Here is a 25802-nt window from a genome sequence, read left to right as displayed (position 1 = left end):
TTGTCAATTCCACTTAGAAACAAAATATTAATTCTAAAAATAAATCTTAGTTTGTTTTACAGAAGAACAGACAAAACTGACTAACTTTTGTCAATATCAAATAAACTGAGAACTAAAAGGAAATTCTCAATCTCTCCTTGTTGTATAGCTGAGCTTTTCAAACAGTTTTAACAGTTACTTTAGTCTGACAAAAGCCGAATGACGAATTAGCGCTTCCAGTCAGAGACTGAGGCTACGTCCACACGTACACGGGTATTTTTGAAAACTGAGATTTTCCGTTTTCGTTTTAAAAAATAATCCCGTCCACACATAAAGGCAGAAATGAAGGAAAACGCTGCTATGAACATGCCAAAGCAGCAGGTGGCGCTAGATTCCTAACCGTGCCGAAATGCTGGCCAATCAGAAGTCTAGAAGCCTCGGTGGGAAAAAGTAAACAAAGCTGGGGCATAGAAGCAGAACCGAGTCGTGTGTGTGGAGGGACAGTAACTGTGTGTATATGTAAGCATTTAAACACTGCAGAGAGTAGAATTAACAGTAACAGTATTGTTGAAATTCATTTCACCGAAACAATAACGTGGCGCACAGTGTGACGCATGCACCAGTTTATTGTATTTCCAGACTTGCTTTCGGCACAATTTACAGTGCACGCTACTCTGTTTTTTTGTCAGACTTGAAATAGCCGAAATACCTTCACACTACGGAACTTCTTTAGCTCTTCCGTTCGACAATCTCTCCGGCATTGGAACCATCATCTGTTTTCTCTTCGGTCACGCTCGGTTGATTTTTCTAGTCGGCACACTCATTTCCTCCATTACCCGCTGGCTGCTTCCCAAACAAACACACGTGCGGCTTGGCACTTGTGCTATACGGTAACAAGTCACGCGACGTGACGCTGCGGCTGTGATTGGTTCGGCTCCGCGCTACTTAATTTGGATTGGCTGACCTTTTTTTTTTTGAGGACAAGAGCGGCGAGGTCTATCGCGATAGCTTAATTTCTCTATCGAGTAAAAGTTATATCGCGATACATATCGTTATCGTTCTATCGCCCAGCTCTAGTGGAGGGACAGTAACTGTGTGTATATGTAAGCATTTAAACACTGCAGAGAGTAGAATTAACAGTAACAGTATTGTAGAAATTCATTTCACCGAAACAATAACGTGGCGCAGTGTGACGCATGCACCAGTTTATTGTATTTCCAGACTTGCTTTCGGCACAATTTACAGTGCACGCCACTCTGTTTTTTGTCAGACTTGAAATAGCCGAAATACCTTCAAACTACGGAACTTCTATGGCTCTTCCGTTCGACAATCTCTCCGGCGTTGGAACCATCATCTGTTTTCTCTTTGGTCACGCTCGGTTGATTTTTCTAGTCGGCACACTCATTTCCTCCATTACCAGCTGGCTGCTTCCCAAACAAACACACGTGCGGCTTGGCACTTGTGCTGTACGTAACAAGTCACGCGACGTGACGCTGCGGCTGTGATTGGTTCGGCTCTGCGCTACTTAGTTTGGATTGGCTGACCTTTTTTTTTTTTTTTTTTTTTTTAAGAGGACAAGAGCGGCGAGGTCTATCGCGATAGCTTAATTTCTCTATCGAGTAAAAGTTATATCGCGATACATATCGTTATCGTTCTATCGCCCAGCTCTATTTCCATGTAAATGTTAAATTTTTTTTCCAAGAAGTAACTCATTCATCCTCTGATGCACACTCTGGGTATTAAACCATCATGGGACACGCAGAAACACCGAAACACTACCACTCCACCTCCACTGCCAACTCAGTACATCTAAACATTTTCTTTCATGTTTCAAATCTTCTCAGTACACTCAGCCTTCCACAATGTGTGGTTTACTTCTGCACACAACACAGAGACTGTCTTTAACATTACACTTTTAACTCTTTTAGGTGTACACAAAAAAACAGACCTACCAAATGATTGTGAAGTTTTCAAGTTTTCAAATCCTAATCATCAGGTCATTATTTTATTTTTGTCCCTTTTTTTGCAGCTGTAAAGAAACCTTTCAGTTTTGCTTATTAAACTACTTGTTTTACCACACGTGAGAACCACAGAGCAGAAGCCTCAGCAGTGAGTCTGTTCTTCCAGTGAGGCATTAATAGGAGGAGTCAGTGGAGCTGACGTTCCCCCAAATCAGACTTTTCCCTTTCTAAGAGTAGACTGAAACAAGCAGGAGGATCTCCTAGACAGGATAACAACTCCATGTGTAAACTGGTAGAAGCAAATCCACCGCTGCTTTGTCTTTCGGAAAATCATTTCTGAATGCATATGATCGCATCAAGACTGCAGAGAGAGACAGTAACTGATGAAAAACAGAGAACTAACTTAATTTTATGTTACTGCATGTCAGTCTTTTACCTGTCCCAGTGCTTATCACATATTATGCAAATTTACCTTGTGGGCTTACATGCGCTGATAGGCTACAATCAATACTAGGCCTGCAGAGCGAGCACGCTGTCACATCAAGTGAAACAATGAAGAATCTAACTTCATTGTGAATATAGTAGTACATGCCACGTCGAATCAAAGAGGCTCCCTTACATTGCCCACATTGCAGCATCAGACTATAAATGTAAACCTACTGTAAGAAACTCAAAGGAACGGCAACATTTCGGTTTTGTATAAGTTTGGTTGAGCTCACAGCCTGGAAACTGTAAAGTTACAAAGCCTGCTTGAATATTTCATGTAAACATGTGGTTGGTGTGAGAAAGTTCAAGTTGCTCTGGTATGCATTTCTCCAGTTAAACATTCGGACAACCTGTCTTGGCTGGCGCTGTTTGTATCTTGAGCCTGATAATCTGGTGCTGTGCTGTAAGGGAAAGTCAGCTAAACTTTCTTGCCTTTTACGTAGCCTACAGGCCCTGAATGGAGTATGCGAGGTGAGAAATAGCAGCCTCGCATTGCCCCGAAATAGAGCGTTTTGTTTCAGATAACAAAGTTAGAACAGGAGTGGAAGAGAATTAGATAACAGCTAAAGAGAAAAAGGAGTGAGAAACCAGGGAGACAGGCAAGGCATGCATGCAAGTGTGTAACTGAGTTCGGGCTGGATTAGGCCTGCTTGTTATGGATAAGGAAAGGCAAAGGGACAAGGAATCAGTAGTGGGGAGAGATGAGGAGAAACTGCAAAGCATGCCACGTTAGATGGGTACAGTAGGAGATCTGCAAAGGATCAGTCAGCAGTAAGAGAGAGAGGGAGGGAGGTGTCTTTGGTAGTGAGGGAGAAGCCAAAAGAGCTTAGTTAAGGAGCTTAGTTGAGGTAGGTTAGCTCTGAGGATGGGCTGTAACAAGAAAGATGGGAAAGGGGGCCAGTGTTAAATCCATCTACTGTAACATTAGCATTTCTCCCATCTCCACCCTCTCTCAGTCCCTCTGGTTGTGTGTCTTTCATTCCCCCCATCTAGGCATTTTCCAGGTAGACTCCGTGTTCGTCCAATCTCACACCGTACTGCCCTTTGATTTACTTCGCAGCGTGGTCAATGTGACAGTGTTACGGCGCATTTAACAGATACAAGTCACATACAGCACTTTGGGAAACAAGCGCCTCTTCTTTTTTTCAACTTTGGTTTCACTTGAAATGATGGGATTGATAAGTAAACATGAAAACTCGCATGCTGTTTCAATGTTTACTAAAAGAAAGGAGGAAGGGGAATGACATTCGGCTCACGTGGGCAAACAAAAACTAGAGACGCCGCAGAAACCAAACTCTTGTTTTTAAAAGATGTCTCCGTTAACACATGTAGCAATGGAAAGCAATGCTCTCATTTACCCTCTAACTGCGTTATGCCACTCACGTATCTCTCACTCAGAATCTTGCTGTGCTAAAAGTAACACGCAGCCCAGACAAAAGTGCCCTCAGCTAAATACACGAAATGACTTGACATTCGTTCTCTTCTTGCACACTCGGGCCTTATTTTGATAACAGAGGACAAAGTGTCTTCATCTCTGCAGAACAATCTTTTGGGTAGAAGCAACAAAAGTCTGTGGAAAACTATAACACTGTTCAATTAGTTTTGTGAGGGGAGACACATAATGAGATGGTAATGTGTGAACACAAAGAACAGAAAGGCCTTTGGTCTTCGAAAATCTTTGGAGTTGCTGCTAAAAAGACATCTTTTTGCAGTATGGATCTATAACAATTGCATAAGGAGAGAGAGAGAGAAAAAATGAGATAAGACAAATTGCCCTCTGGCAGACTGGTGAAGGTGACTTGAAGGAGTTGCTCCATTTTTATACAAACTTCCTCCTCCAGCTCCTACCGGCCTAATGCACAACAGTTAGCAAAGAGACGCTTGCTTCAAAGTGCTGCTCACACTGTAGGTCTCTGCTGTCCTCCTACAGCCACTAAAAGGAATTGTGCCACTTTCATGCCAACTAGAGGGCCCTTCCTAATTCTCCGTTTGACCTACTGGGTTTGGAAAGGATCATCGGTCAATTTTGTTTCAGAGGAGCTGCCCCTTCTCCCCGCTACCACCACCCCGCTCCCCACCACCCTCCAACCCCACTCAGGGCAGCAGTGGCGCCAGCTCGATGAAAAAAATGATAAGTTGGGTTTTCCACGGCTAGAGAACGAGGACTCACATGGTATCCCTATGGAGCAGCATAGTGGGGAAATAGAAAGTACAACAAAACATTATACAAACACACGCACACGCATGCACACGCACACACACACACACAACCTTCATGTGCATGCTAAAGTGCACCCATCCATAGTAACAGACGTAGACATACAGACACAAATCTACCCATCTGGACACATTATTCTGAGGCTAAATGATTAATAGCATGCCCTGCTCATGTGTTTGTGCATTTTTAAACCAAACCACACTCTAGAGATTCTGTGCCTCTCAACTCCTTATTCATTTAAGTTCAGAAATCCAAACTAAACCCATGTAGTTTGTTTTTTTTCCTCTACTAGCATTTGACTTGAATGAAATGACTCCTTCCTTTTATGAGGTGCTAAAGACTGAATGATGGCAAAAATGTGACATATAGCCAATTATAATAGAGAGACTTTGTGCAACTTAACTTTATGGAGACGTCATCATGTGCAAATTTAATGTTGTGTTTTTTCAACCAATGCATGAAGCGCTTTCAGTGCTCAGGTAGAGTAGAAAAGCGCTATGTAGGAACCAGTCTATTTATCATTGGGTTGAGGTTATCTCATGCCTGTGACACCTCACTGGCCTCCCTCTGTGCTCCAGAGGAGCTGGTGTGAAAGTTTTTGAGTTTTAAATCCACCAGCCATGAAGATCCCAAGGTAAGGGCGTGTAAAGGGGGGTGGTTAGTGACAGGTTAACATGTGGGTAGTTAGGGGGCAGGGGTACGGGAGGGGGAGGGGAGGTACTTAATAAAAGCAGGCAAGATGAGCTGCAGCAATAAAAGAAAGACCTTCCTCTGACGGGATGTTTAGCTTTTGTGGTGTAGCACGTGTAGACTAAAATATTGGGTTTGACAAGAACTGCTGCTATAGATTTTCCCACTCTCCAGCCATGCAACTCGAGTCCCCCTTCCACACCATCTATGCAAAAATGAATTTAAAAACATCAAAGCTGGCATTAATGTCTCATTTCCCTATGCAAATGCACAAACGAGAAAGAAAAAGAGAGCCTCTCATTTCTCCCTGCCTCTTTCATTTTCAGCGAGAATCATTGGTGCCCCCTTGAGACGAAGCCCGTTGCGCAGTTTTGGTGAGAAAAACGGGTTAGGGGATCCTGGGGGCTGCTCTGCATTATCAAAACAAACCATTCAGCAAACAAACAATTAAACACTCATGAATTATGGACAAGCCATCTAAAATAGCAATAAAAACAAGGAGTGGGAAGTCGTGGAGCAAGTGCTGAGCTAATGAAACGTGTGCAAGGGTGTTTTTAAACGGCCGGGCAGTGGTGTAGTATGTGGGCGTATTAGCGTATGCCTTCCTGCACACGTGTACGACATCGATATGTAACCTATTCTAATGATTCCACATATTTCAGGGAAAGGACAGAGAGCACGGAAACGCGTGGGAACAAAAGCGATAAGTGAAGGAAGAGAAGACGTCTAATAATCCACAAAGTGCAATTGTGCATCAGCCATTTTGGTTTGTGCCCAGCAACAACATCCATTATTCACAGCCCTGTATTTACCTCTCACAGACACGCACAGTCCATGCAGCAATGATCCAGGAGGATATACTGAACACCAGCAGAACAGTTCCTGGACAGATGGTCATGAGGGTCTTCATGACAAAGCGTGTGTTGAAGTTAATCTTGTTGAGGGCGCCAATGCTGCGGGACGAAGCGTCCGTGAACAGCTTGCTGTGGAGTAACATGACTCTGCCAATCAGGTAGAGTCTCAGGAACATGGGGATGGAGAGGATGATGTCCACATCCGCGTCGGCCACCGACGGCGTGTAGGTAAAAGCCAGCCGCGCTGTCCATGTGAAGACATACTGGCCCGGGATGGGGTGAATGGCACACACCAGTAGTTCCAGCACGATGAAGAAGATTCGCTCATACGTCATGGCTATCCTCCAATCATCCGCACCATTGTCGACCATAAACAGCTGAAGGAAAAGACAGACTGAGGTCAGTTTGGATAAAGTTAGAATTTCCTTCCACACTCAACTTCTTTTCCTTCTACACATCTTTAATACATTTTCAACCACATGGACCTTTGAATGAGGCCTCATAGTATTGGTGTGTTTGTAGATGATCCATAAGACATGGATGCTGCTCATGATGGCCAATACTTGATCTACAAATATCAGCCATAGCATTAAAAACACCTGCCAAAACTTGTGTAGATCAAAAATGTCAGTATACTGGGATGGTGGGAGATGGTGATGGTGAGTTCCTCTGGGCTTGTCTATGAGAAATCCAACATTTCTCAAGCAGAAGATCATCATTGTTATTCTTCTTTCTTTCTTCTTTTTTTTTATTTGGCTGATCTTTGTAAATCAAGCTAGCAGACAAGAGTAGCATAGGTGTCTTATGTTTTGATTTATAAACAACACACCTCTAAGACTCAAATAAGCTAAGGGCAAATACATAATAAATATACGGAGCATGAGATGTATGGCAGTAGTTCTAGTTATCCCAGGAAAACTTTACAGAAACTCAAATACAATAAAACAGAAAACAACTGTATAGATTCATCAAGACTACTGTTTGCAAATAAATAATACAGTGTTTCTGGACAACAACTTAAGAGTCATTTAAGAGTGATTTTTTTCCACCCCACTGGAAAACCTAAATTGTGCAATAAACCTTTAAGCATAATTTTTACAAAAGTTGTGAGAAAGTTTAATAAACACAACATTTTCAAGAAAAAAAAACAATTGAAATCGGTCAATTGTTTTGTGGTTTGAGTTTTAAAGGGTTAACGGCTTTAATTTAAGATAGGTTTTTCTCTACAGTGGCAACAAAACATGCAGCCTAATACTGCTGCAGAGGTTCCTGTGAATATGCTGCACATGTAGGTTACTCTTCTTTGCTTCTGGCCAGGTCCTTACTGTTTTGGGTCATTTTCTTTCTTTAGAAAGACAAAGTAGTCCATCTCCCATTGTTACCTGTTGCCCTTTTTTCTCCACCATCCTCTTAGCAATATAAAATACTAATTGTCGCACTCAGGATAGCATTAACGATGCATCAGAGTTTACAGTGACATAGTTTTCCTACACTGCCTTTGTACAGACAGCGGGGTTTGTAGGAAATGTCAATATTTAGTGATGTCAGTTTTGTTTGTGTAAACTATTTAGTAACAATTTATAATCACAATCATTAATAGAGCAAAAACTAATCATTTTATTTATGGAATTTTATTGATTTGAATCAAAACAGACAATTGCAAACACTTAATACTGACTATTCCACCTATAAACATCTATAAAAATGTCATTTTATCAAATGTTTACAATACTTACTTAACTGGCTGTAGTTTAAAGCTTAAATTGGAGATTGCTGTGGTCCTGTTTCTCTCCTGTTTAGTTTTGTTTCCACTTGTCTACATTTTCTGTGAATGATTTTGGAGTGAGACCTCTCACGATTTCTACATGCGTATCACAGGACCAACACTACGTGACATCCTGTATGAATCTGAGCCATCAGAGGCTCTGACAACAGCAATATTTCACACCCTGAGACTGAGGCTCAGTGAAAGGTAATAATAAAAATTAAATGAAAAACTTTATCACAAAATCACAATGACTCTTTGCAGTCACTAACTAATATAAGATATTTCATAAACAGTATGAAATAAGTATTGTCTCTTATCAGTTATACACCACATGTACAGTACTCATTACTTTACATTTTGCTACAAACATAGGTGCAGCGATTTATTAAAATGTGTGCAAATGTACATGGAAGTACACAGTTTGTACACTTCCAACAAGCTTTAAAGTCAATATTTGGTATCAACACCTTTATTCTTCATCACAGCCTAAACTCTCTCAGGCAGCTTTCTTTTAATTTCTTGAAGTAGTCTCCAGGAATAGTTCTCTAGGCTTCTTGAAAGACATTCAAAGCCCATCTTTGGAGGTTTCTGCCTTTTGTTCCGTTCCCTGTGAAAATGATCCCACACTGCTTCAATAATGTTAAGGCCCGGGCTCAGGGGAGGCCAATCCATGACTGATAGTGTTAAACTGTGTGCTTTTCTATTCAGGTTTATTTTTTACAGCACTGGCAGTGTTTGAGGTCACTGTCATGCTGAAAAATTAGCTGTTGTCAATCAAATGCTTCCAGATGGACTGGTGACTCAAAGTCTGACTGTACATTGTACAAACCATGACAGAGCCTCCACCTTGTTTTACAGTTAGCTGTAGACACTCACATTATACCTCTCTCCTGATTTCCCACATACATAATGATGGAAATTTAACCAGTTCAGATTTGGCTTTTTCTTTTTTCTTAAGGTCATAGTTTTCAGGTACTTTTAATGTATGCACAACATGTTGAAAGTTAACATCTCACTGGGAATCACTTAGTTGGTGCCAAAATACACTGTCAAACTGTATCTTTGAGACAGGCTTACAAAAGAAATAAAAAAAAACTTCAGGTCAGCTACAAAGACAAAAAAATTACAAGAAAGTCCAGCTCCTTAGAAGCAAAATTACACGGGTTGGGGGGGTAAAGTGGTTACAATCAAGCACTTTTTACAGTTCAACATTTTTTTAAGCTTCAAAAGTTTATCTTTGGGTGGGTGCTTTAAGGTTACACTGAGCTGTCTGCTTCAATTTCAGTTAAAGAGAAAAAAAGACTAAGTGATTTGTATTTAGCGTAGTTTTGCCAGTAGAAATTGAATTCCCAACGGACTTTTTAAAATCAGGTTTTATAATATTTAACTTCTGCCACACTGATCTCAAAAGGTAAATGAATAAACAAAGGTTACTTTTTCTGCAGTGCACTCACCTGGATTTCCCGGGCATGGTACATTATTATAAGACCAAGCAATATAACAGTGGAAAGGCTGATAAGGCATTTCAGTGCAAATGAGTATGAAGATTCCTAGGGTGAGAAACAAAAAGGACATGAGAGACAAAATTAGAAATAGCCACCAAAATTAAAACCATTCTCTTAATATGTGCAAACATCATAGAGTATCATATATAGGAGTACAACATTACAGTCAAAGAGTGTTCACCATTACACAACTCATATTTTCTAGGTTTAATAATAAGATATATACATGTCATTTTAACCTCTATGGTATAGCTATATGTATACAGATAACACTACACAACTGCATCTATACATAGCACCCTCAAACACACACTAACACATATACACACACACACGCTACTTATTAGCTGAAGCTCAACAAGAGCCCACATAATGGGGTTTCACGAACAGCGCAGTCAGGATGTTGCTAAACAATACAGCTGCAGGTGGAGGTGTAGCCTGATATTATCTATGGACACCATTTCCCACCATCTAAACTACCAATTAATCAAAGCCCAGCACTAACAGGGGGACTTTCCACTTAATGGTAGGTGCAGAAAAGGCAAGGATGGTATTAGCAGGGGGCCAGCACAATGAGCACTGCTGATGATAAATAGGCCGGCTGGATGCTCACGCAGGAAAGCTCTTTGTATGTGTGTACGCGTTTGTACATGGGGGCCGTAGATCTAGAAAATGAGAACCTGTGCTACTCAAATCCTCCCCCAACCCTCTATGTTGGTAAAATGCCAACTGATAAATCAATTTAACAACCATGGTGTAAAAATGCTGCTCTGCAGCAGGCTAATGATCATAGTGTTGTTATTACAATAACAACACTGACGACAAACGATTAAAAAAACCAAGTGGAAATATCATTCATAATTGCCAGTGAGATGACAGTCCTTGCTTCTCAATATATGTTGTCCTTTGGTGGTCCATATTACAGAATTATTTTTAGCCATCAACTAGATTGCTTTGCCCCTCAGGTTGGCGACATGTTCTCAAGACATTCTAATGTCTGAAATTGTTTTGAAAGTCCCTGATGAAATAATACAGAGTAAACCAATTAATCCACGTGCCAGAGGTTCAAGGATTTTTAAGTCCCAGTGCTCACTGCCTCTTTACATGTTCCCTCCTTCAGGGCTCAGAAAACCTTTGCTGAGCCGCGAGCGTCTGCTCCATGACGGGACGTGAGATGGAAAAATGGACCAGCCACAGCACATGCTACCTGTCTGATGTGGGAAGGCTGCGGTGCTGCTCAGAGACATTAGGTCATTTCCATTTCAGCTGAGGTCAGTATGATGAATGGACTGAACAAAACTCAGTAACAGTCACAGACAAATCTATTGACTTTCTTAAAACCCCATAAATCATCCTATAGATTACCCCACCAACTTACTATATTTTAGAGCCACAAACCCTTCCTCACACACATATGAAAGAAAGAACACAATTAAAATGCACACACAGACACAAACAGGCAAAAACAAAATCGATCCCTTTTTTAAAGGGAAAAATTGATGCTTTTTAAATAATTTCAGTATGTCATTCACAAAATATTGAAAAACTTCTAATTGCCCATAATGATTACCATGACAGTTAGCACACTCCAATCCTGCACACATAAAGTAAAAATACCCATTAAGACAAGCACATCATATGAATAATTAATGATTCATTATGCATTTTCAGCTTTAAAATTTTCACAAATGCATGCTGCATTCCTCTCTTTCTGCTGACAGTGAAAAAAAGTCTTGTTCAGAAAGTGGTTTATTTACTATAAGCTCATTTATGACTGACTGTAAAAGATCAACAAAGAAAAAGCAGTAGCCCCTTAAACCAGAATTACTTCTAAGGCCAGTAAGGGACAAGTCCACTGTTTGTAGAAAGAAGTCAAATTGACCTAAAAAAAAGTACAAGAAAAATATTTTTTGAACTAGAACTTTGTTGAGCACTTTCTTAAGAGTTTAAATCAACATTTTGTACACGAGGATTAAAAAAAAGGACAATAAAGCAGGATGTGCGATCATATGAGCATGCAGCATCCTCAGATTATGTGACCAGATAATACCAACATTCTGCAAACTGCAAAAGTGCTCGTTTTGTTTTAGTAATGTAGGCAACATATATGCCAAAGCTGCAATTCTTATAGAACTGACAGGGGGCCTTCCAATGTCCTTGTCTCACAGAGAGTATGAGTCGGGTTTGGAAGTACTTTGCATTTGAGGAGAATGACCGAGAGGTGATAGGTTAAGTGATTTACAAAAGCAACATGCAAACGAGCCTTTTCCACTTTAGTGAAGCTCTTAAAAGACTCACATCCACATTTTTTCAAAGAATTCAAGTCAGTTAAGTATTAGATCATATTAACAACCTCCAAAAGGTCATTCTCTTTATGTTATCCTGGAGATCAGCTGTGACACACGTTTGCAGTTGCTAATGTTATGTGAATGTTCAAGCTAATGTAATGTAACAAACGTTATACCTCATAGTAAACTTTAGCAGGCCACTCAGCAATCATCCTAACATCTCAGTCTGTGCCTGTCAGCAACATAATGTTAAGATTTTCTGCTCTGTACTTTTGTTGCTTTTATTAACAGAAATGTCATTGTTGTAATGTTCAAGTGGTTTTTTTGTGTTTTTTTAAATAAAGAAGTTTAAATAAGTGGGATGGCTCTGTAGTGGTGTACAGATTTGCTTGGCATACTAAAGGTCAGTAGCTCACTGCCAGTCGGAGAAACCTGGGGGCTTTTTGTCCCCTTGGGGTTGTGTCAGGAAGAGTGCTTTGTGTTTAGGTGCATGGTAGTATGAAACTAGTATTATGGCATCCATTCATCAGGTTTTCAGTCAGATTAATTCCTCGCTTGTGACAGCTCAAAACTCAAGGCTTGAGAACAGTCAACAGACCGTGCACTTTTCAAACACTAGCTCTTCTATTCTACTTTGTTTTTACTGACTCCAGAGAAGAAAGAAAACAGCTCTGTGACCTATCATATCGCTGCAGTGTCAGCTCCACAGTAAAAAATAATGTGGTGGGACTTGTGCCGCACTAAGTGAAGGATATTCTTCCCCCATATATGACACACTAGGGTTGACTGTTTGACACTGATGGACAATGACAGGCCAAGGGGTGGTAGCTTGGTCACAACAGTGACCCTGAAAACCCACTGCCTCGCCAGTGTCCTCGTTCAAGAGTCCCTCTTGTCTCTAGAGTGTGCTGCGTCATTGCCACTCCTACAAACTGATGCAGTTTGAAAAAGCTGGAACTTCATTCCCACCTTTTATTCTCACTTGCCGACCTCTTCATTTCTATGTGTCTTTATCTCTCTTTGTATGAATCTTTATGGCTCTTGATGTCCGCTTTGCTCCACTATCCCAGTTTCCTTCTGCCAATAATAGCAATAGCAATGGAATCAGTCCTTTGGGTACGTGCCAATATAATGCCAATAACTAAAACTTTTAAGTAGTGACAAAAATAGACCTACCAGCAAAAAAAAACCCCAAAAAGACAAAACAAGTTCCAAAAAGACAATATCTTTTAATAGAATAAATAGTCTATTAGTCATTGTGCAGATCACATGACACTTCTTTTTACTTCTATTGGAGCAATACTCCCAGTTGCTTTGTTGCATACTGTACGTCAGTGTCTGTGCTAATAATCACTCTTCATGAAACTGACAGCTGCCAACCCCACACAACTCAAACATAACAATAGAAGTGACAACACACAGGGCTCCCACTCATGCATCACACACACACACAGACGCACGCACGCACAACCTACCTTAGTGTAAACCCCCCATGACAGTTCCGTCTCTGTCACCATGACAACAATCCCAAACATCCCAAAGATTAGAGCGTAATCGCTTAACCGTTTCCGCTTCTCAAACAACGCCCTCCGGTGGCCGAGCTTGTAGCCAATGTCCCTGTTCTTCTTCTGGGGTGCCCGCCCACTGCCCCGCCCACTGCCCTCCCTGACCAAGCTCTCGTTGGATGCCTTGCTGGGGTCTTCGCCGCCGTTGCCCTTGGACACCACCACCTCCAGGCCAGAGCTGTGCAGCGTCTGCAAGGGTTGCGTCTCCGAGTCGAGCTCCGCGAGGTTGCGGCGCGACGAGGACGCCAGGCTGCCCACTAGTGGTCTCACCACTCCGCCATTGTACTTGCAGGTGTTCATGGCTATCTGAGGGAGTCGGCCACAGCTCTCAGAGAGGGAGGGCTTGGATCCAGCATGGCTCAGCTTCTTCTGCTCAGTATTGGCCTGTGAACAGGAAGCAAAGGAATTAGCACAATACTACCACAACTTTATAAAAAAAAATAATAATAATAATTAAAGGTGTAAAAACCGACAGCAGGTTGAAGAGACGCACAGGTTTAGACTTTAAATAGAGCATTGATGTGGGAGTTACATCACTGCAGCTCTGGAGAGGGCACGGAGACGAGAGGATCTTGCAAAACAATATTGGTTATAAAAGGAGACAAATTTAGTGCTTAGCAGGACATGTGTCCAAGCGTACAGCATGAATCAAAATAGCAATAGTTCTGGTTTCAAAGCCCCACATATGGAGGGTTTTTCCTTGAGTAACAAACTGATAGCTTCTAACCAAGTTACAGCTCTTCATTAAGAACAGCCTGTTTTTGTGAGTAGTAAAAGCAGGATTTTTCCTGTTAAACATTTGGTGCCCTGTTTTTGTGGAGGTTTTCCCACAAAAAGAGCTCCCCTTCAAGAAATGCCATCCAAACTGCATGGCTCAAAAATAAATTAATAATGGATGAAAGGGGTTTTGATGTATAAATAAAACCATATAACCAATATTGGACCCTACAAAGTGCAGAAAATTGAATCTTTGCGCAGCACAAATTTAGATATAAATGATTAATGCACAGCATGGCCCTTTTTCCTGTCAGACAAACATTTTTCCCCTGCAGAGATGAGCAGCTAGCTGCCCAAAAGAGGAGAAGAAGAAGAAGAAAAAAAATAACACGGATCTCCTTGATTCAGGTGTCCCAGCTTCTCACTAATTTAACAAAACAGTATAAAGTGTTTATTGCTTTTCATGTCTGTTGAAGGCACAGCAAGCTTACAGGAAAGCTGAAGAACAAAGGATGACACAAGCATCCTTGTGAAAATATTAAGTTTTCACCACTGAAAACAGTATATTCTTCATTATAAGGGGGATGGGGACTCATTTTTTTCTCTTTCGTTTTAAAATCACCTTCTAACCCGATGCTATGAGATGTGCCTCCTATGAGATGTGCCTCCTCTTTTACTGAGTCCTATATCACTTCTGCTGTTCTTGGTAGATAGGAATGAGTTTCTGCCCCGGCAACGCAGACAGAAAATGTTCAATCCATGCAGAGACTATAGAGCAGTCACCCCAGAAGCATCTATCTGCCGGTCTATCCCTTGCCCTTCAGAGACTTGGGCCGATTATCATAATGGGTTATGAAAACTTCACATGGAACAGTGCTTTTTCCGAAACAAGTCAGGGGTGTGCGATAGCACTGCTGGCCCTTTTTTATCAGCCCTGACAAAGCATGCCTAATGCCTTTAAATGTGCTGGTGGGAATACAGAAGGGCAGCCCTAATGGAAATTTACTAACTCTGGGCCTGTGATGCTATCATCTTGCACATATTGTGGCTCCATGAGAACAGGACTAAAGGTTAAGGATAAGTGCAGCCCATAGTGTTTCTAATCCCCTTTCCTGTATTAAATTGCTTTTTAATCTGTGCCATTAGGACCTCTGTACACTTGTGAAGACTGAAGTGAGTGAACTTTACGTTTGAATGACAGGAAAGACTGCAGAATTAGATGCTGATATGGCAGTCCTACCAAAGATGATGGAAGAGGATATAATTAGAACAGGAGGAGCTGAATTTTCCTAATCTAACTTTTCCCGCAGAAGCTTCTTGGATAAAAGGGTCTTGTGAATGAATTTAAATTAATTCTAACAGTTTGCATCTTATTGACATCGAGGATTAGAATCCCCAAATATGGATTTATTTCAGTGTCAAGTAAAGTTTGAAAAGATTTCACACAAATTATGCCTTCCTCTGGCTTCCTCTGCTTCAGGAAACCCTTGAAGCAGTCAACATAACCCAATACAAAAGGCATCTCAAAACAGTAATTTTTTAAATATAAATTTCAAATGATTACTCATTATAGCCCATCAGAAATCCAGTATCTCAAATTATTATTAGTACACACAGAACATCCCAAGCCAGACAGCCAGTGGATTCAATGCTATGCTATGTTGCACTTTATCTGGAAATCAAGGTCCTGGAGTTTAGTGGAAGATTAAAGTAAATATCCAGGGTATTTTAAAACCCAGTGTAAAGTTTCTGCAGTCTGATGATGTTGAAGGCCATGTTGTCTGCTGGCAGTTGGTCCACTGTGTTTTATCCAGGCCAAAGTCAACACAGCCGCTCAACCAGGAGGTTTTAGAGCATGTCATGCTTCCATCCAAAGACAAGTTTCATGGAGAAGCAGAAAGGGACTTTTTCCACAATACTCTAAATTCTTGAGACACAAATGTCAAAAAATATCACCGGTCGTGAATCAAAGATATGTACAGACTGCGTCAGAAGAGAAACAGCAGAGCTGAATCATCCCGCAAAATACAGCTGGATCGATCTCAACCATAAGCAGTCTGTATTTAGAAAGCCATTTTATTAAATTCTAATAAATATTTCAAAAGTCATTACCAATGCATCAATAAAGTCCTTTTACTAGCATTAAGATCCAAAGCAGAAAAGCCTGTCTTTCCTTTAAATGCTTGGGATTGTCATAGTAACTGGTGAGCAACTGCAAAATATCCTTATTCCTTTGGTTTTAAATGTTATTAACATGATGTCACTCATTCTCAAGAGATAATTTCCAACTTTTGTGTGGGAGGTAAATAACACTGAAGTTTCACTTCTTGCTGATCCCGTGTTATTTTTAGTCTCAGTCAAACTTCCTGAGATGCTTGATATGCAAATATGGATGGCAAACTATAAAAGCTGACAAAAAAATTATATCACAGAGACTTACTGAAGACCACTACTTCAAGCATCGCTTGTGGATTTCTGTGAGAATGTACAGTAAAAAGGTCGTCCAACACAGAGGTATTCTGACTCAAGCGTTTCACATGTATAAGATGGCTTTTTTCCTGACAGTCATCCTTGTGTTTTGAGTGAGTCTGTAAATCAGTGTGTGTTAGTATGCTTACTTCAATAGACTAAACCAGGGGTAGGCAACCTTTCTGATGGCGAGTGCCATTTAAAATTTCCTCAGAAGTCAGTGTGCCATATGATTGCTTTAGCAATAAATTTAATAACGCTCTATATGAACAGTTACACAATATATAGGACCACTTTATAGAATTATATTTGTTTGCAGATGTTGGCAGCTATCAGCGAATAGTTATCAGCTGTTTTGAAACAAAAAAAGACTTTTTATCCATAACAGCAAATGAACTGTACAACAGAAAATGCAAATGCTACTTGTGGTCTCCTCACAACAATGATAAGAAAAATAAACTAAGCCAATATGGCATGTCTGTTAATACAGAGACACACATGTATGATCTCTGGTCTCCCACTCAGAGACACAGGTCTCCGAGTGTCCAGCATTCAGACGGCTACCTGAGGACACTCATGTGAGAGAAAATCTGCTCACACAGATATGTAGAGCCAAATACTATCAATAAGGCCTCTGCAATGTTCTGAAGACAGTTAAACTTGTCAGGTAGTGATGTCCAGCAGGTGAAAATGCAAGCTATGGATTCCAGCTGCTTCGATGTTGCATTAACTGACATTAACTCAGCCAGTTAATGCGAGACAAATCCAGCTGCTCATTAAAGATTTCTGGTTTGATCAGAAAATAAAACATTGGTCCATACACCTGAAAGTCCCAATTTGCGATGTGCACCGCTGGCGGGGCCATTTATTTTTTGATGCACCCTCTCAGATTAATTCACTGCGTGTCGTGCCCAGGGCTGGACTGGGACAAAAAAAACAGCCCGGGAAATTTTGACTAGAGACCAGACCACCAGGTATTAAAGCCATAAAGCCTTTGAATGAAAACAGACGCTGCTGTGACAGTGATGTACAGTCTTGTTGGTATATGCATGATTTCTATACATTTTACATCAGATAAAAACTTTGGTTGTAAGATTCAGATAATTATTTAATAACAGCCAGACATTTTAAATGAGAATAAGAAAGTATTTCTTTGTGCCCCCCTTTCGCTGTTAATGCTCTACCTGGCCCCCTGGCAACACTTTGCTAGACCCGCCCCTGCACAGTTACCAGCTGTCAGCTACTTAAAAAAGGATCCTGGTGTTATTTGTCTCTCAGAAACAGTTCATAACTTCTCTTCAACTCATTCATGTCACCTAAAAGGTAAACCTGTTTCTCCATCACCTGTTCAGCTCTGATGATTCAGTAAGGACATCTCCTGGTTTCATCTTCATGTTTCCCTCTCATCACATAACCAAACCGATATCATGACCAGCAGCTTTTACAGCTGTGGCTCCAGCAAACCTCAGCTGATACTAGAAATTCATATTAAATAAATTCTAACAACAGCTGATCAAGCTTAAACGTGCTGTTGTTTAGCGCGACCTCCGTGATTGCCCCGTTCTGGCGCAAAGTGGGCGATAAACAAACAAGAGAGAAAAGCCGATCAGCTGATTATTGATCAGTTTCATGATTAAAGTAGCAACAGGAGAGGGAGGGGAGAGAATGAGAGGAGAAGAAGAGGCAGCTGTGCGGCTAACGACAGAATAAATCCACCTTTGTGTCTTTTTCCATCCTAGACAACACCAAAAAGGGTAATAATTTCTGTGAATGCGGGACGATTCCGTCTTTTTAAGATGGTTGGCAACTCTACTAACTAACCTTATGAATAAAATAAAGTTCACTATCAGTAACATCATAGCACCCACCCAGCTGTATAGAAACTCTGTCATGCTAGCTAGTACGCAGTATGAGTTATTGTAACTGACTGTAAAAAGTCAGCACAACGAAAATAAACTACACCTGCCGACCCAGATAGACTGCAGGTTATAACTTCTTACCTGAAGTTCAGTTCACCTGACACTCGGACCAGCGGCTGCCTCTCCTCCTCCTGCCTTCCCTCTCCCTTATCCACCTGCTGGCCTCCACCACTTGTTAATGTTACTGAATCTGTGGAAGCTCCGCCACAGCCACCACCAAACAACTGAGTTATTTTACGCCAGCATCTGGCCAATCCACCACCTTTCATTGTTTATACCGTTACAAAAAAAAAAAAAAAAAAAAAAAATCATCGGGCCACTGAGCAAATGCCCGGTATGCCCGATGGCCAGTCCAGCTATGGTCGTGCCATCAGTTGGCACGCGTGCCTAGGGTTGCCGAGCCCTGGACTAAACTAATAAACCAGCCTGATAGAGTGCCGCCCGGCCAGTGTAGTCCTCTCTCCTTTCTCCTGGTGGTATCTACTTTCCACCATAAACACGTCCCTTTCACTCAGTTTCATGGCTGAAAATTTTGAAATATTTCCAACAGATTAATTACAGTCACTACAGTCACTGTTGAGCAAGTTTTGAAAAATCTAAATTAGTCACTCTGAGCTTTTCCACAATTTCCACTGCAAATCAACCATACCGCTCCATGCAAACATTTCCATTCATTTCAGTCAAATTAAATATTTTTTTAAACAGTACGTTTAAAAAGTAAGAAATGCAGCAGCGCAGAGCAGCGCTGCGCAATCCAACCGCTCTCTCTCGCTTACCATTGTCATTCACGTGTCGGACGCTCAGTGAACGCAGCCTCTCGTTGCAGATCTTCTACGAAACTGCTGGCTTAAAACGGGTCATTAGCATTAATATGGACCCTGCTGACCGCATGTGACGGGCACACTTTCCAGTCTAAAAGCGCTGTGAACGCCCATCTACTCCCCGACTTCCTGCTTCTGTTGCCCATTGTCCAACCTGATTTGCACCAGTGTTTTGTCCCAACCTGCACACGGGTGTGACTTCTTAAGAAGCAAGTGTTCACCTCCAGTGAAAACAAATTAAATGATCAGCCCTATCATGCAGTACAAATTAATGCTGCGCTTTGGAATGCCATACTCCCACATTAGGAAATTCATAGAAAGGTTATTATAGTTCATTAAAACTAACCTTAAAACTAAGAATACCAAAAAAAAAAAAAAAACGTAAGAAAAAAATAAAATAAATCGGTGTAAAGTTTCAGTTAGTTATTATGTAATATACTTAGTTTTTAAGTTTGTTGATCAGGTACAAAAGAGAAAAGAAAAAATCGAAACTTGTCTGATGATGTATTTATTTACATGTTTGAGACTTTGTATGTGTGCAAGACCGAGTCAGCTGCTTTCAAAAACTTCTGTGCTTTTCTTGTTTTATCTTTACTGGTGTTCATATATCTTGTCTTCGACATATAACCTCCATGCAATTATAATTAGAGAGGTTAAAACTGAGGCTGGAATTAATAAGAGAAAAAATAAACTAAGTCTAAACATTTTCAAACACAAAACTAAACTGAAAGAAGAAGAAAAAACGCACTCAGTGAATGAACTGAAACTGAATTAAAAGCAAAAAAATTTAAAATAAAAAAACATTATAAAAGCTCTTCTTGGCAGATACAAAATTAGGCACACCCAACTGTATATCCTGCTCATCTCATGTTCTGAACAGAACAAAATGACCATCATTTTGTAGCTGTTTCATGAGACATGAGACCTTGAACTTACTAGTGTTTAGTGATGTCAACAATTTAAGCCACAACATTTTTAGCCTACATCATACTTTATATAACTCACAAGTTATGGCTGAGCATCTGCTTACCTTTGATGCTGGATGTTTTGGCCTTGGCTTCTAAAATCTTGCAATGATTTAGCAGGAAAAAAATGCAAAAAAGAAAAAGAAGTTGTACAGATTCCCCCTCTCTAGTTATCTGTTAATTTGCAGTTCTCACTAGGTGTGAGCACTGCTCATTGGTCAGACTACCTGTAGGAACAATTAGCCAGCAACAAACATTTGTTTGCGATTGTCCATTGGCATACTCAGACTATAAATACACACAGTCAGGCTAAACACCTGTGTGTTGACACATTGGAGCAGAGATGATGAGCATCAGCAAGAAGAACTCCCGACAGATTCAGCTCATGAGGGCAAGAGGAGAACTGGCGCCAGAGATTTAAAGGCATTTTGCAAGCCTGGGAATTAAACTGTCACTGTAAACTGTACATCAGCACAAGATGGAAAGACAACGCCGACCACTGAAACTAAGGAAACTGCAAAAATAAGCAACAAAGTAAATTACTATATTCGGTACACATACAGTATCAGTTCTATGACACATTACATAACCAGCCTGTTTATTGCTGTGTTGATAATGTTTTGTTTTTTTGGACTTCCACAGTGATGTCCTGGCTGATAGATTGACCAACAAGAGTTGACTGTACAAGTGGTATTTGTCGTGCCTGAAGAAAGCTTGGCTGTAAGTATAGAAAGCCCCAATTCTTTCCATTGATAGAGAACCACAATAAGGAGGCAAAGCTTCAAAAGGCTCTTTAGTGGATAGAATCAGGGGAAATATGGCACTAATCTACTATCTTCACTAAAGAAACCACTGTGACCCTATGCACGGTCTCATTTCCGATGGAAAAACCACTTTGTTGCCAAATCAAGCTCCATGTCTGATGGTTTCAGACCCGGTGCAGGTCCTGTGGTCACTGTAAGGGAATCACAGACAGACTGTATTCTGAACAGACAATTTTGAAGCAAGTTGCTGCAGCTAGTATCAGAGAACCTTATGGCCAGAATCATAGTTTCTTCCAAGACATCGACCTAAAGCAAACTACTACTTCGGCCTAAATCAGAGGGGATCAACTGGGTAAAAACTCCAGAGTCACTGGTTGGAGTTTGCTTGGCACTCCATGAAAGACTTCCTCCATACGGAAGCAGGAACTTGTTCATGCCATAAAAGTGTTTTGAAGATTTGTTTGTTTAAAAATCTCATTATGGTCAAGGACCAACCAGGGACAGGCTAGCTATTTTAAGTCAATGTATGATCCACTTGCTGTTGTAAACTCATTTAAGGAAAAAGTGCTCAAGTTCAAAAACAGAAGCAAGAAAAAGAATTTTGTTTTTTTTTTAAAGACATGGCCTACATGTTTTGTTCATATGGGTTAAAAAATCATTTTCAGAGTAAACTATGAGCTGGTGTGTATCAGAGAAGGATTTTTTAGTGCTAAAAAAATAAACCAGAGTGTGATAATAAAACTGAAAATATGCACAATAAAAATAGCAGACAACTTAAACATACTAAAATCTAACTCTGGATTCCTCTTTGTATAACTCAAGAGTCCTTCACAGATTTTACACCAAGAGTCCTCACATTGCTTTCCAAAATCGCAGAGCACCCAACCAATTCCAAAATACTCTCACCCAGTTAGCCAGCTACCCGAGCCCCTTTGCTTTTCATATGTTTCTCTTCACCCAGACTAAACAGCAGAAAGGCAAGCCGGACCATTGTCATCCCCTGATGACCCCACAGAGGAGCCATGGGTGGGGGCTGCCTGTCCAGCCAACCAACAGCTCAATTTTAGGCTGAACAGCACGTAGCATTCAGGCTTTTTGAAATTGAGACTTATAATGAAATTGAAAAGCCTCAGTGCAGAACAGTTTAGATGATGGCAACTCTTCGTCTTGCATTTCTCCCTCTCTGCTTCATTCTCCATCCAGCTCAAATCAAATAGAAAATCCTCACTCCTGTGTTGTAGTCTTGAAGGCTTATATACTCTAAAATGGAATAGTGTATTATTAATATTAATTGGGTGAGTGTTTGTAAGTTTGAGCACGTGGGTGCCAGTCTGTTTAATTGTGTGTGTGTGGCAGGAGGAGTGGGGGTGGTCGGGGGGTTGCATATGTGTGATAGAAGTACATGCTGAGTCTCTGCCACGCTCTGGATTAGGTTGGATATTGATGCAGACAGCGTAAAGCAACGAAAACGAGCTCGAGGAGAAATTGTTTGAGAAGATCCATGTGTTTGTGTAAAATCTGCGAGCAGACGACAGATGCTGACAAGTCCGATATGAAAGGAAGGTGACAAATGAGGGAGACGCGGGAAAAGCGACAAAGTAAGGTAGGGATCTAGAAATCGAGGAAACATAAAAGGGTGAAAACAGAAAGAGATAAATGAAAGAGAAGACAGACAGCTCCCTATGGGTGTCTCTGCCAGCCCCTGGAGTGATTGAGAGCTGCAGGCTACACTCTCCAGTTTGTCCCTGCACACTAGACGCTGTCACATTTCTCTGACAGGCCAGCAGGAAACAGGGCTCCTCCATCCATCCCTAGCCAGCATGTGGATCATTACTCAGCACTAGCAAAGACAGGGGATAACCAGTAGCTGCAGCCCCACACTCATAAAGGAAATTACTCTGTCAGAGCTATCTGTGTGCTGAGCTGATTGAAATAATTATATATTTAATGAATCATGCTGGAACATTAAATGTTTAAAGGTGAACAGCATATTCTTTAGACACATCAGGTCTGAGGAATAACACCATGATTTTAAACCTGTTATCTTGCAGTAGTGGAAAAGGTGAGACTCTTTGTGCTCAGCCTTATCACCTTATACTTCATGCCCTCATATCTCTGTAGGGGTGTCTACCTCCGGGATAAGCTACAGCTATTCTGAGTGTTTTGTGAAGACACAGCAGTTCTAGGGAGTAAGGAGAAAGCAGACGTTCAAAGTTCTCACAGGATACACAGAAATGTAAAGTCGGACTGAGTTCACATGTCTGATACAATCTGTAATGTCTGAACAACTTGAAGTGCGCTGAGGTGAGCTGGTCGTGTGCCTGGAGCGAGGCTAGAGCAGGTTTGTAACAAGTTAATGGGTACACCTCTTGCACTGCTTATTAAGACAATGTAGATATGGTCAAGATGTGCTGCTGATGTTAAAACAGAGCATCAGAATGGGGAAGAGAGGTGATATAAGTGACTTTGAACGTGACGTGGTTGGTGGTGCCAGATGGGCTGGTCTGAGTTTTTGAGAACTGCTGATCTAGTGGGATTTTTTGACGTCACCACACATCTCTAGGGTTTACAAAGAATTCCCACCCATCCAAAAGGGAAAAAAAGAGAATATCCAGTGAATGGTAATGCTCTGGGTGAAAATGCTTTGTCAGAGGTCAGAGAATAGCCAGAGTGCTTGGTTGAAATGTGTGTTTGAGTTACTTTTCCCGTACTTTCAGCTCAAAGTTATGTAGTAGTCTGTCTCTAAATGCTCAACGCATCAAACCTTAAAGCAGAAGAGTTAAAGCAGCACAAGAGACTGAGTGACACTCTTATCAGCTACGAACTGAGAAAACTGCAATTTACATGGACTCACCAAAAGTGGACAACAAAATTGGAAAAATGCTGCCTGGTCTGGCGAGTCTCAATTTCTTCTGCAGAATTTTGATGATAGTGTCAGAATTTTATGAAAATGTGAAAATATGAAATATCGATGGTTCAGGTTGGTGGTTGAGCTGTAAGGGTGTGGGAGATATTTTCTTTTGGTTGCTCAAATATTGTCGCTGACCATGTCCATGATGGTTGTCTAATGGTTTCTTCCAGAGAAATAACACACCATGTCACAAAGATTAAATCATCTCAAATCGGTTTCTTGAACATAACAATGAGTTCACTGTATTCACACTGTACTGTATGGTCTCCAGAGTCACCAGAAATCAGTATAAGAGAGCACCTTTGGGATGTGGTGGAACGAGAGATTCACATCATGAAAGTGCTGCTGAAAAAATCACAGTTAATTTGTGTAACTCTGTCATTTTAGAGCATTGAAGGTCTTCTTTGTGTGTTTTAGAACCTGGTACCCTAGAAGCATTGCTGCTTCTGTTTTTCAGACCCACTGCATGCCCTGTTGCTCTCAGTGTGATAGGTTTTTGTTCTTCACTTTGCAAAATGAATCCTGGCCAGCTGGGCTTGCCAGCATAAATAGGTCAGAAGCTGCCGTTGCCCAAATAATTATGTGCATATACAAATAATTACAATTTTGCTTGGATTTTGTAACAACCTCATGTTCTATAACAAAATAGAAAAACAATGCTATTTAGGTTTCTGTACTTACAACAGACTGACATTATTACTGTATAAGTAAATTTTCAATTATAAGCCAATCATAGACAAAGACATGTCTAATGGTGCACACATTAGATTTATATTGTTCGCTCACTGCTTTGTAAATGCCACATTAATTGTGTTTTCTCTGCATTTTGAGTTACCTGTCTCCTGTTCCACTCCTTATCCTTCTTCTGTTTTTATGGCAGTGTGCAAAAAACTTCTAGGTGCATTACCGCCACCAACTGGTATGGAGTGTGGCCCAGAATGTCACTTAAGGATTAGATCCTATCATACAAATTGCTGAGGTTGGAGCTGGTTCAAATACAGACGCCCATCAAATGGTCCAAACCATCTGCAGTAACAGCATGGGGTCTGATTTGTATTTCTTTGTACTGAGTTTTCTTTGTACTGAGTTTAGTTATTGTCCATGAGATTTTAAACTCAGTGGTAGAATCACTGTCTGGAAATTCACTCTCTACGCATCCTGTAATTAAGATTGATGGCCTGTTTGATAACAGAGACAATTATTGGCGTCTTGTTAAGCTCACCCTCCCTCTTGCCCTCTTTTTGCTGCATTTAGAGATGAAAGAAAAAGTAGCCAAAAACAAGACAAAGCCTTCACGGAAGGAAGGACACAGGTACACGCCTGTGGGAACGTGATATTGTTAGGACTAATAATGCACTGTGTTCAACTGAGACACAAAGCTGTTATAATTAGGACCCAACAAGGTTACTTCATGTGTGAGTGTGTGCTTTATAATCTAGGTCCTGGGGAGATTGGCGTTAGAACTAATGGGAGGAGGGGTATTTTTCCTGTGGGACACCCATTGCCTCATTAGGGACAATTTTAATTTTCAGCAAATTAAAGGAGAGGGCTGTTACAAACTCATCTGCAGAACAGACCATAACGTGTGAACTGAGATTGATAATATACAGTAAAATAAAATGTACATTAAATCTGGCCGTGTGTGGATCCTTAAATGTTGCATGGTTGGAGAGTAAATATATTAGAACTACTGTAATCAAGTACTGCATGTAGAAACAGGAAAGCATCTTCTTTCTTTCAGCTAATCAACAGTATTGCCCAGTTCACCCTCAGAGACTCCCATTATGCCTGATTGCTTGATTGATTCCAGATTTGTGCCAATAACCCATTTAGAAGGACAGAACAGGTGTTTGACGAACTCTGTGAGAGACATTTCTGGCCAGAAATCATACCTTCTCTCACACAGCACTACAGTCATCCTT

The 25802-nt window shown here is 40.8% G+C and overlaps 1 protein-coding gene across 4 annotated transcripts in view; it reads right to left on the bottom strand.

Annotated features, from left to right (window-relative positions):
* kcnn1a (potassium intermediate/small conductance calcium-activated channel, subfamily N, member 1a) overlaps positions 1-25802 on the bottom strand; it is a 62147-nt gene that overhangs the window by 15320 nt on the left and 21025 nt on the right. For 3 of the 4 annotated variants that reach the window (XM_085377207.1, XM_085377206.1, XM_085377209.1), the window contains 3 exons: positions 13225-13698; positions 9411-9506; positions 6147-6565 (listed from right to left, as the gene is read on the bottom strand). In XM_085377207.1, coding sequence (XP_085233333.1) covers positions 6147-6565; positions 9411-9506; positions 13225-13698 — 989 coding nt within the window. Of the gene's footprint in view, positions 1-4596; positions 4606-6146; positions 6566-9410; positions 9507-13224; positions 13699-25802 lie in introns of all 4 variants that reach the window. The other variant, XM_085377208.1, reaches the window with a different exon arrangement.

Source organism: Diplotaxodon limnothrissa, linkage group LG18 (assembly GCF_057381915.1).
Source record: "Diplotaxodon limnothrissa isolate DT_005_m linkage group LG18, D_limnothrissa_male_GT1.1, whole genome shotgun sequence".
Classification (NCBI taxonomy): Eukaryota; Metazoa; Chordata; class Actinopteri; order Cichliformes; family Cichlidae; genus Diplotaxodon; species Diplotaxodon limnothrissa.
The sequence above is the reverse complement of the archived record's forward strand: the minus strand, read 5'-3'. Positions and strand labels throughout refer to the sequence as shown.